The 12,979-nt window shown below is 38.3% G+C and overlaps 1 protein-coding gene across 5 annotated transcripts in view; it reads right to left on the bottom strand.

The window, feature by feature from the left end:
• LOC132398153 (ecto-NOX disulfide-thiol exchanger 2-like) overlaps positions 1–12,979 on the bottom strand; it is a 295,748-nt gene that overhangs the window by 114,136 nt on the left and 168,633 nt on the right. For all 5 annotated transcript variants that reach the window (XM_059977202.1, XM_059977201.1, XM_059977200.1 and 2 more), the window contains one exon: positions 151–282. In XM_059977202.1, coding sequence (XP_059833185.1) covers positions 151–282 — 132 coding nt within the window. The remainder of the gene's footprint in view (positions 1–150; positions 283–12,979) is intronic.

The following is a 12,979-nucleotide window of genomic DNA, read 5'->3' as shown; positions in this document are numbered from 1 at the left end:
ATGTTAGCTATAAAAGTTATCAACATGAATGTAATTAGTAAAGATATTAGGAGAGTACTGTGAATTAACAGAATTAATAAAAGTAAAGTGCTTTTGTCCTGATCAACAATATTTCCAACATTTTCTGTTTTTATCATACAAAAAGCATACCTGACATAAGTGGCTGTCCAGTCATTCCCATTGGTCCCATTCCCAAGTTGTTCATGGCCGTTGCCCAAGCTGTAGGGTTTGATAATGACATCCTTTGAGGGCTGGAGTCTAAGGCCAGGTTTTTGTAACACTCTGCTTAAAATGAACAAAAAAAAAATGCTGCAAGTTCTGAGTATGATTACAAGTTAATGTAGATCTTGATATTTAGTTTTGACCAAAAAATACTTTCTCCTTCTTTACTTAAGTACAAATTCTTTGAATTAAGTTTCAAAAATAACATTGATGACATCAGGAATATTGGACGACCAGAGGAGCATGAAACACAAAATATCGTTAATTATATAAATGAGATTAAATAAAGATACATTCAATGATTAATACGTTAATATTTATATTTCAGGAAGAAAATAGTATCCAGGGAAATATTATTGTATCTACTCAAAAATTATTGGAAAGAAGAAGAAAGTAATTAAACTAATGAAGCTTGTTTCTGGGATGAGAGGGTTGACTTAATTCAAAGGGCTAAAGAAATTAAATCTATTTTCTCTAGGTGTTAAAAGATCTCATTAAAACATACAAGATCCTGTGAGGGCATGATAAGGTACTGAAGATGCTGAGATGCTTCTGCTAGTGATAGGTTCTTAATCAAAATGCTAAATTACACAATTAGGATATGGTTATTTAAAACTGGAATGCACAGGATTTAAACCATGCACATTACAAATCTCCAGATTTCCCTTTCCATGAGGGTTGTGGAGGTTAGAATTTTGTGGGTATTTAGAGAAGAAGTTTATAAATTTTTCAAGAACAAAGAGAGATAAGGCCTGGGTAGGCTGGCCATGATCATTTTGAACAATGGGCAGGCCCAAAGTAGCCAAATAGCACAATCTGATTTCTACTGACTGGTCCCTTAGAATGATAAGATCAATTCTTGACCTCACAATCTTGTTATGGCCTTGCACCTTTTCATCTGTCTATGCTGCACATGCTCTGAAACTATAGCATTTTATTCTGGATTCAGTTATTATCTTCCCTTGTAATAGCACAGTGCATTGTTGCAATAAAATGACCGGTATGGATGGCATGCAAAACAAAGATTTTCACTGTACCTTGGCACATGCAAAAATAATAAACTAACTTACCAATAAACTCATTTATTTACTGATGTTCTTATATTCTAAATTGTGTGAAATCCTCCAGATTACGAAAGTAATAAAGGAATTTGGTGAAAACATCACAAATGCTCTCATTTCAATCTTGTGAAAAACTCTCTCAATTTATAACAGTTCTTGAGTATTATCCTGTGAAAGTCTCACTGCTATTTATAGTTTAAAGGGAAACCAAGATAAATTAGTCCATAGTTTGAGGCCAGGAAAATACTCAAGTTCAGCATTAAGGTCAGGGAAGAGAAATCTTGAAAACATTTAGTTATTATAGATAGCTAGCAAAATGTGATTGGATTTCGAAAACCAAAATAATTGGAAAAAGTCTGCAGAGAATGTCCGTGGATGGTATTTATAGACATTCATGTAGTTCTTAAGATCGACAGGGATCGTTCGATGAAGTGGTAGACTACAGAATTAAAAACAATTTAATCATCTCAGTAGGAAATTGGCTGTTTAGGAGGAGGCAATAAGTACTTATATTCCCAGCATATGCTAAGGGCTGTCCTGCAAAGATCTATGCACAGGCATAGTTTTTTGCCATATTCATAATCTACTTTGGCAGTGAAGGTGAATACTATTTATCTAGGGTTGATAACTAAGCACATGGACACATTAAATTACAAAGAGATATTAAAAATTTAAGTGCCCTGGAAAGGTTGTGGTAAACAGAGTTCAAGGTGGACAAAGAATAGAACTGCAGGGAAAACTCAGTGGGTTAAGCAGCATTTGATACAAAGACACGGTCATGTTCATGTGAAGATCCTGTATGAGGAGAGAAGAGTGGGAAGATAGCCAGTATAAAATAGTAAGAGGGACAGAGTAAGACAGAGACCGGTAGGTGATTAAGTGGAACTTGCTTAGCTGAAGAGGATGGGACTGACAGAGCAAGGTGTGGAGGTGGGGGGAGTGAGAGTGTTGAAACAAGAGGCTGCTTGGTTATCAGTAGAAACAGATACGTAGGGATTGGAGTAAAAATTAGGCAAGTTGAACTAGGAAGGGGGAAGAGATAGCAAATGTGAACTAAGAGATGAGAAAACTAGGCACTGGATGAATAGGTATGTGGGTAATGGGCAGATGGAAGTTTCTAGGTAAATGGGATAGGGAGTGAAGTGAGTGATGGTAGAGCTGAACAAAAGTGTTGAACAGGAACATGGTGAATGTGGGTTACATTAAATTGGAAAATGTAACATTCATACCTTTGGGTTGTAGGCTACCAAGGCAGAACATGAGAAATTATCCCTCTAGTTTGAGCATGGCCTCACTGAGAAGGCCATTTAGGTAGACAAGTCTGAGGTTAGTACAGAGTATGAAATGGTGTAATACTGGAAACTGAAGATGTTCATTGCCACAAGAAAGCAGCATCCATCATCAAGGACTATCCAGGCCACGCTCTCTTCTAGTTGCTACCATCAAGGAGGTACAAGAGCTTTAGCTCCCATACCATCAGATTCAGGGACACCTATTATGCTTCACCTATCAGGCTCCTGAACCAATGAGGACATTTTCACTCACTATAACACTGAATTGTTTACAGAACACAACCTATGGACTCACTTTCGAGGACTCTCAAACTCGTGTTCTCAGTATTATTTATTTATTATTATTTGTTTATTTTTGCATTTATAGTTTTTCTTCTTTTGCACATTGGCTGCTTGACAGTCTTTGTTTGGATGTAGGTTTTCATTGATTCTATTGTATTTCTTTGCTACACTGTAAATGGCTGCAAGAAAATAAATCTCAGGGTATTATTTGGATACTTTGATAACAAACTTCCTTTGAACTTTCAAATTGACTTGAATTCCACATACATATATGGATTAAAGTGTCAAATTCAGGCTCAGAAAACAAAGACAATTGCTCTTATACCAAATGATTTGGGAATCAAGGAAATAGATGTTTTATCCAGTTCGACAAAGCCTTAGTTAGACATCTCCCAGGCAACATTTCTAACGAAGAGTATATTGGTTTTGGAGGAAGCACATATACTAAAATGATATATGATGTCCAAGGAGGAAAGAATAGACAAATTAAGGTTGTACTCCGAAACTTTAGATGAAGGGATTAATTCAAATTACAATAGGATGAAGTAGAGAGCAAGAAACAATTCCCATTGTTGGCAAGTTTACAACAAAGAGACATGGTTTTCTTTAAAGTGACTATAAAATCTAAGTGACAGCAAATATTATGCCACTGATCTTAATTCTTAGTCATATCATGCTCAATTAAATGCAAGAAGAAAGGAATAAGACTAGCAAAAAAAAATCAAAATATCTGTTCAGTAATGGTCCTTTGCCAGGTCATTACTATATTATCATAGCATACAGAAATTTTAGTCAGTTGTCATTCTTTTAAAAACTAGGTTCATAGTAATATAAATATCCAATAGACTTTCTAGAAAATATATCAAATCTATTGCAACCTATTTTGATAGGAATATCCATAACTGAACCACCACACTGTAATATTCTCAAGTGACTGAATGATGTCATATCAAAATTTTTGAATTTTTTTGAATATTGAGTCAGAAAAAGTGAGCTTGGATGTTTAGCTATGCACTTTAAATTGTAATTTATTACATATTCAGCTAGTAGTTATACACAGAAAACATAAAGGGCAACTAAGGAGAAGGGTGAAAAGGTTATATCTGCCCAGTTTGCTAATGGAATAGTAAAGGCTGTGAATACCACATTGGTTATTTTGAAGGGCCAGCTCTCATCTGCTTTGTCCATACCTACTTTGAAATTCAGTTCAGATGCATGTTGATTCCCATTAAAGATCTGTCAACTGTTTGCTGAAATTTGTACTCCGGCTGCGCCTTTGCTACATTATTTATCAACGAGCCTTTCTATTGTGACAATATTTGCTTCAGATATATGGGACAAGGTTGTCAAGTTAACAATTTAGTTGATCTATATCTACTGCTGATTCTTCTCAGGTTTCTGGTTTGTTGCCAGTGGTGTATCACAGTCACCTTTCCGTTCTAAGCACAATGCAGGAAAAAAAGTTGAGAGAAAAAAAATCAGATTTTATAACATGGCTTAACATTTGAATAGTCAGGTATAACTCAAAACAATTTGTTCTGTCTTAAATTTTTTCTATGTTTTTTGGAGGAGAAAAAAACTGAATTCACAGAAGTTCAGAAAAAGTGGGAGATTCTACAAGAGATTGATTCAGAATAGATATAGCAGCTCTAACTTGGATATCCATGAGATGTCTTGGAGGATTATACTTGAGCATAATCTGTAGATACATGGCTTGGCAATATTCTTCACTCTGACATCATCATCAAACAACAGGACCAACAATTTGATGAAGGGCAAACATACGATAAATAAAAAATGAGGTGTAAAAGCAACATTGCAGAAATGATCACTAGAAGTAAGCTAAAGACATATTTCCATTTAAAGTCTTTGGTTTAGATTTTGGGTATTTTATTAAGAATTCTTCAAATTGAATGATTGGAAATATGTACTGGTAAACTGCTAATGTCTCTTAGTAATTTGGGACAGATTATGCACCTGTGAAGAGGTCACTAAAATGGCAGATAAAGGGATTCTTCAGAATATTTATGTGAATAGACTTCCAGGAGAAACTTTACAAAGTTCTGAACAAGAGTATCATCAAAAATGAAAGCTCAAGTTTATACAAAACAACCCTGTGTAAATTGGTGCTCATAAATAAATCCAATAAGTTTTCACCCCTTGTTTTATCTTCACTTACACTTGGCACAATATGTAGTGCTAATCCAGTACTGTCAATTGAAGTATTATCAATACTCATTTTTAATTGCTCGTTTCCTTTTATACCAAGATACAACAAACCAAAAGATGATGACAGTGGAATTAGATTCTGGCCTCAGTACTTTGCATTGCAGCAAATGAGATTTATAATTTGCAAAATGCTAAGTTACTTTTGCTAATTGAATCCAAGATGCTATTTGTCTCATTAATGCTTAATACTTCAGCAGCAGCATTATAACTTCTAATGTGTGGAAGTTGGTACCATACATTAAGATAGCTCAAAACATTTTAACGCTAAGGAAATAGAAATATAATGTTTCAGGTCAAAAGACTGCATCAAAATTTTAATCCAATACTGCTTCATACAACATACAGAAGGAAAGCTCACATTCTACTTTAACTAGCTTGAGCATCATGGAAAAAAAACTGTCAATCTTAGAACCTCACAAATGAAAATAAAATTTCAAATTACTCCTTAAGTTCACCTTACCCAAGAGTGTTTCAAAATAATCAACTTCTTTTAGTGCAAGGAAATTCAATGGTCTGTTGTGTATCTAGATCATTAGAAGCAGCAGTCCATTACATGCTCACAACAAAAGATGAAGGACATGTGAGCAGCTTGGACTGTCACAGATTGCCATTTCAACCCTTGCAGTGAATGCCATTTGGTTCCTGGTTGTTTTGGTGATACACAGAGTGATTGTTTTATTTGATAGAATATAACTGAACTTAGTACACAAAGAAAAAATATTATTGTAGCTGTGGATTTGTAATCTGGCACACCAGAATTATAATTCTTGTCCAGTTGTCTTTCAAATAAAAAATAACAAAAACGGTGGTGCTCACTTAAATGTTTATACCCAGCAGTACTTCAAATTAGCATAATCTTAATGTGCATCTCTCATCTCTCTTTTCATCAAGATCAGCAAATGGTTATAAAATAACAGAAATATAAATACTATGTCATTTTCATGTATAAATTACTAATAAAATTATTAATTTGCAATATGACAAAGAGATTATCCATTTAAAATCTCAAAAACAATGCCATATAAGGTAATCTGTTGCATTGACAAAATTCTTACTTTGTACATATAGCCATAACAACAATATAGGAATCATTCACAGAGTGATGTGTCTACATTGTTACGAAAGGTCTGAATAGAAAATACATGATTTAAATAGAACTTTTAACGTGGAAAGAAATGTGGAATTAAACTGCACCCACCAAATCCCATATCAGAAATGACTCGAATGGTAGCAATCGCTCAAGGTGGAAGGTTGTTGTTTCAAGTCTGCTTCAGAGTCTTCAGGACAAATGTCGGGCTGACACTCGTAATCATAAAACAGTACAGCAATGAAAACAGTCCATTCAGCCCAATCCATCTACGCTAACAATTGGGCATCCTTCTTGTCCTTACCAGATTTCCTAGAACTTGGTCTGTGCCTAAATTATCAAAGTGCTCATCTGGACATTTAAATCAGTAACCCACCTTCAATTTCTCAATGCATTCTAGCTACATACTATTATCTGGGTGTAGAAGTTCCCCTCATTTAAATCTCTTCCTTTTACCCTAAATGATATCCTCTATAATCATTTACCTAGGATATGGGGAAGAGTTTCCTGTAGTCTATCCTATCCATATTCATAAATTAATATCTCATGTCCATTAATCTCTGAATAGAGATCTGAACTGGGTTTTATAAAGTTGGAGCACAGCTCCTCTATTTCTGCATTCAATACCCAACGAATGAAGAGCAGGTTCCCATATCCTTTCCTAACCTTCATTATCTTCCTTTGTTGTCACTTTCAAACATCAAAGGACTTGTATTTCAAGGTCCCTCAGTTCCTCAAAGTCCCCAAGATCTGATCCTTCTTATTCTAATTTCGTCAGTGCTCCTAAAATGCATAATCACACACTAGTTTGGACCAAACTCCACCTCCCAACTTTCAGCCCAATTCACCAACACATCAATGTCACTCTGTAGCCCAAAACTACCTTCCACACCATCAACAACTCCTCCAATCTTTGTGTCATCCATGAACTTATTGATCACATCTCCCATCCAAGTCACTCAAATATATTTCAAATAGCAAAGGTCCTAGCACTGATCCTTGAGATCAGATTAATCAGGGACATCCAATTGCAAAAACAACCCTACACCATCACTCTCTGGCTCCTATTGGGAAGCTAATTCGCCAACAGCCTTGGATCCCAAGGGTCTTAATGTTTTAAACAAGTCTCACTTGTCATACCTACCCTCATTGATCATATTGTTATTTCTTCAAAGGATTCAATCAAATCAGGCTGCTTAGCAAGATAAGAGTACATGGAATTACAGGGAAGTTATTAGCATGGTTGGAGCACGGCAAAGAACAGAGAGTGGGAATAAAGGGATCCTATTCTGGCTGGATGCCGATTACCAGTGGAGCTCCACAGGGGTCGGTATTGAGACTGCTGCTTTTTACGATGTATGTCAATGATTTGGACAATGGGGTTAATGGATTTGTGGCTAAGTTTGTCGATGATACAAAGATAAGTGGAGGAGCAGGTAGTGTTGAGGAAACAGGGAGCCTGCAAAGAGACTTAGATAGTTCAGGGGAATGGGCAAAGAAGTGGCAAATGAAATACAATGTTGGAAAATGTCTGGTTATGCACTTTGCTGGAAGAAATAAACGGCCAGACTATTACTTAGATGGGGAGAGAATTCAAAATGCAGAGATGCAAAGGGACTTGGGAGGTTAATCTCCAGGTTGAGATGGTTTCAAAGAAGGCAAATGCAATGTTGGCATTCATTTCTAGAGGTACAGAATACAGGAGCAGGGATGTGATGTTGAGGCTATATAAGACACTCGTGAGACCACACAGAGTACTGTGTGCAGTTTTGGGCTCCTTATTTTAGAAAGGATATACTGACATTGGAAAGGGTTCAGAAGAATCACAAGGAATATTCCAGGAATGAAAGGGTTACCGTATGAGTAACCTCTGGCAGCTTTTGGGGTATATTCCCTGGAGTTCAGGAGAATGAGGGTGGATCTCATAGAAACATTCTGAATGTTAAAAGGTCTGAACAGATTAGATGTAGCAAAGTTACTTCCCATGGTGGGTGAGTCTAGAACAAAAAGGCATGACTTCAGGATTGAAGGACGTCCATTTAGAACAGAGATATGAAGAAATTACTTCAGTCAGAGGGTGGTAGATCTGTGGAATTTGTTGCCACGAGCTGCTGTGGAGGCAAAGTCACTGGGTGCAGTTAAGGCAGAGATAGATGGGTTCTTGATTAGCCAGGACATCAAAGGATATGAGGAGAAGGCAGGGGAGTGGGGATGACTGCAAGAATTGGATCAGCCCACGATTAAATGGTGGAACAGACTCAATGGGCCAGATGGGCTACTTTTGCTCCTATATCTTATGGTCTTAAATTGAGATCTGCCTTTAGCAAAGCCAAGCTGGCTACCTCTGACTATTCCTTGATTTTCCAAGTGATCATTAATCCTCTTTCTTCCAGTATCAAAAATCTCAGACTGTTCTGAAGTAAAGATCATGTTCATTGAGAGTTGCAATTCAATGAGCAACTCTTTGGTCACAGTAAAACAATGGTGAGGAAGACACTGATGATGATATTGCCTATTGCAGACTGTAGGGATACCACTCCATAAATTCCATAATTGGATGCATCTTCTTTCTTAATTCTGTTGAGATTCTCGCATTTCTGAGGTCCTCCAGCATGCTGTCCTATTCCCAGAGGAGGGTGATAAATTTGTGAGAGATTGAGAGTGAGAGTTCTTCTCCACTAAGTTTTAAAATTTAATTAACAGTATTTTACACTCCCAAGGCCTTATTTTCTCATCGACATAGGGCTCTATCACCTTTCAGTTGTCGAACGAACCTGGACCAGCTTACTGTACTGTGGGGTGGAGTTAAAGTCAATGATGCCAAGATTGAAGAATTTTCCAAAGTGCTTTTTTTCCAGCAGATAATGACTGCCTGTCTCGGCTTAATATGTTGTCCCCTGTACTTGGAATCAGCAATGAAAAATCTAATAAGCAAACCAGATCCCCTGTGTTCCTTTCACCCACCAAATTGTTGTTAAGATCGTGCACTGCACAGAATACTTGAAATGAAGTCTGCCCATAACCAACATTTTGTCTCACTGCAAGGGTGTCTATATTACACATGTCATGACAGGATGATAACTGTTGGATTAATTACTGGCTATTATGTCACTCGGTCTGATCCAAAACAACAATGACAACAAAATCACTGCTCCAAAAATCAAGGGTGAATTTCTACAAGAACTAAAGTAGCAGTTGGTCAAGATGATCAGGCTCTTCAAGCCAGCATGGTCATTCACTAGAATCACAGCTGATCTTTAGTGCCATTTTCTGAAACTTGCCCAACATCCCAATATCCCTTTATTCTCTTAATACTTAGAAACCTGTTGATCTCCATTTCAAATGAATTTATTGATAGTCTATAACCATCCAGGGTTAAGAATTCCAGAGATTCACCACCCTCTGAATGAAGGTATTTCTCCTCATCTTAGTCTTAAACAGACGATTCCTTATTCTGAGATTGACCCTTGGTGGAGACTTCAGTCAGGGAAATATTCTCCCTACATTCAGCCTGTCAATCTCTACAAGATTTCTTTTTACAAGTTTCATTAAGATAACCTTTCATTTTTCTAAACATTTGAGAATACAGGTATAATCTACTCACCCAACATCCTTAGAATATTCGCTATTCTAGTGAGATTTCCCCTTCTTCCCTATCCTTTTTTTAAGGCAAGGAAAGCAAAATTGTGCACAGTAGCCCTGGTAACGGTGTCACCAAGGCCGTATACAATTGCAGTCAAACTTGTGTATTTAAAATCTTTCATTTTAAAGGCTAATCTGCCACTTGCCATCCAAATCACTCATTCCAGCTGCATGTTGGCTTTCAGTCACTTGTATAAAAGCAGACTCAAGTCCCTTTGAACATAAACACCACCTAATCTCTCACTATTTTAAAGGAAATATTCTGCCTTCTCTTTTGTGTTCCTTTATTCAAGTTGTCTACTCCCATTTGAAACCTTTTCATATTCTTCTCCATACTCACAATCCCACCTAGCTCAGCAGCAACATCAAATGGTAATACTGCCAATATAACAATTAGCTCCCTCAATAAAAGTTTTGAGACAGATTATTAAAAGCTGGGACCCAGCCACTGATTCTTTCAGTACACACTAGTTAAACATGCCAACTTGAGAAGGATCTGTTTATTCCAACTCTTTGTTTTTTGTCCTATAATCAATTTCCAGTAATGTCAAAATGCTCTCTGCAGTTAACCAGATGAATATCTTGTAATTCTCCCTGAAGTCTTGACCATAAGACCCAGGAGCAGAATTAGGTCATCTGGCCCATCAAGTCTGTTCCACCATTCAATCATGGCTGATCCTTTTTTTCTATCTCCTGCTCAACCCCAGTTCCTGGCCTTTTACCTGTGTCCAATCAAGAACCTATCAATCTCTGCCTTCAATATGCTCAATGACCTGGCCTCCACAGCTGTATATGGCAACAAATTCCCCAAATTGACCACTCTTCGGCTAAAGAAATTTCTCCACATCTCTGTTCTTGAGGAATTAAAAGGGCTAAAACCTAACTGACTTATTGGCAGCTTGACAAGTCATGCTGTGAGAATCTCAGTCTACCCTTATCAAAATATGTGACAACAATGTACATCTGCAACTCCAAACAGCATTCTGAGCCCACTTTTCTCAAGCTCAGAGACTCTGTGTTGCCAACTGAGAACACAAGCTTGCTAATAAACTGCATGTACTTTTAAGTAAACTGCGTTTGACAGTTATTCCTTGGGTCTGAACCTAAAGGCCTCTGGTAGAGAGGCAGATCAACATCTTGGCACTGCAAGCGGGGTCCCAATAGGTGGTAGACCCCTTGCTAAAATTGTACAAGCGGGCGGACGGACCACTGGGGTAAATCAGAGATGAATGGGCCCACTGGGTAAGCTTTAACCTTGGTTTCTCTCTGCTCTCTGACGTCTCTGTTTGTTCCCTCATTTTGGTGGGGAAAATCCACTGACAGAACCCAAAGGGAATCCTGAAAGAAGATGGGTGATTCAAACCCCCCGGAATAGTGAGTTAATACCGGCAGTTCGAGTCCTCCGGAATATGATGGCCATGCACGTAGATAAAGGGGGGGGGGGGGGGGGAGTAGTCCATTACAGAAAATAATAAACAAATATTTAGGTAATAAAAAAACTCAAATGTCATTCCAATTGGGATGACATAAACAATTGGGAAAAGACAATTGGCCTGCAGAACATACATTTGATTTAAATTTAATATGGAAAGGGAAGGCAGGGTAAGAGTATGGTTGCCTGATTGGCCTATGGCGACAAGAAGCAGACATAAATTAAATTGTTTGACCAATAATGCTAAGCAAAGATGGATAGACATACATGATAAAAGAGGCAATCCTAGAAGTTGGTTGAGAATGATTTGTGAAGAATGGGACAAGGGACAGAAGCAGACAAAGTATATGGGGAAAGAAATCGTATCAGAGACAAAATATACTGGCCATGGAAGAATGAATAAGGGGAAATGAAAAATAAAAATAATTCTGGGGTACCCCGCCTCTATCCAGAAATACCGACTGATTCCCCAATCAATACTGATGATGATTGGGAATGGGTAAGGCAACCTAATAATCCCACCATACTATCCACAGTCAGATTCCTACCCCCAGATGGTTCTCACCCTGGTGCCTCAGTTGCTAACTCGATAGTCATTGCATCACCACTGACCAATGTAGTTCCTACAGAACAGCTGGGAAGCCCAATACCCATACCTACCCATATCATAGCATGGTTAGATGGACCTCTCCTGAACTGGACCCCTGAACAAGGGCCATTGGTTTTACCAGGACCGATACACACTCAGTATCAATTGCCCATGAGGACCGCTCCTAACCCACAAGGCAGAGTGGCGGGACAAGTACCTACTATGCAAATCTGTAAGCCCTGGACCCCTTCCGAACTCTGTGGTATACTGAATGCTGCCCCTGACAAAAAGGTCGACCCCCAAGGGTTCTGTAGTTATTTAAGACATGTCCTGACTATTTATTCCACTAAATCCTGAGATATGTTCCCTCGGGCTATGGCCACCCTTACTTCTACTGATCAGACACGATTCACCACTTGTCTCGAACATGAGAGCTCCTTTAAAGACACAGAAAGCCAGCGCCGTGCAGGCTAAGCTGTTGTTTCCGACACAGAAACCGTGGAGCTCCCTTCCTTTCTTTCTCCTCACTCCGCACAACATGCTGAACTCTGCACTCACTGGAACATGCTTCCCAGCCACTTAGAAATCGGCCAATATTCTACAGACTCTCGATACGCCTTGGAGTCGCTCATGACTTTGGTCAATTTTGGAAAGCTAGGAGTTACACAATCTCCTCTGGTATGCCCATCACTAATAAAATTTACTTTGACAACCTTTGGTCTGCCATCTGTCTTCCTTCACAATTGGCCATTATTAAATGCTCTGCACACAAAAAGGTACTACTGAGATTGCCCATGGAAACAACAGAGCTGACTCGGCTGTGAAACAAGCTGCCCTTACCGGAACACCGATCGTTCCCCAAATGATGAATCACCAGGGAAAAACTGAATCCCCCGTTTCCGAATCAAAGGGTATGCCCGGAATTGAGGAGGTTTGTGTTTTACAGAGGGATGCCTCTGAAACAGAGAAAGCCACCTGGGAATGGGCTGGATGTTTTTCACTCACCGACCCAGGACCTCTTGCTTACTCCTGTCTGTCAGTTCTGTGTACCTGAAACTATCCTGGGCTCTATTGTAGATTTTGTACATACCAATACTCAACTTAGCAAGGAGGGAATGGTAAGGCAACATTTGGAATTGTGAT

The sequence above is a fragment of the Hypanus sabinus genome, chromosome 8, assembly GCF_030144855.1.
Source record: "Hypanus sabinus isolate sHypSab1 chromosome 8, sHypSab1.hap1, whole genome shotgun sequence".
NCBI classification, from domain to species: domain Eukaryota; kingdom Metazoa; phylum Chordata; class Chondrichthyes; order Myliobatiformes; family Dasyatidae; genus Hypanus; species Hypanus sabinus.
Note: the sequence above shows the minus strand (reverse complement) of the source record. Positions and strands in the feature narration are given on the sequence as shown.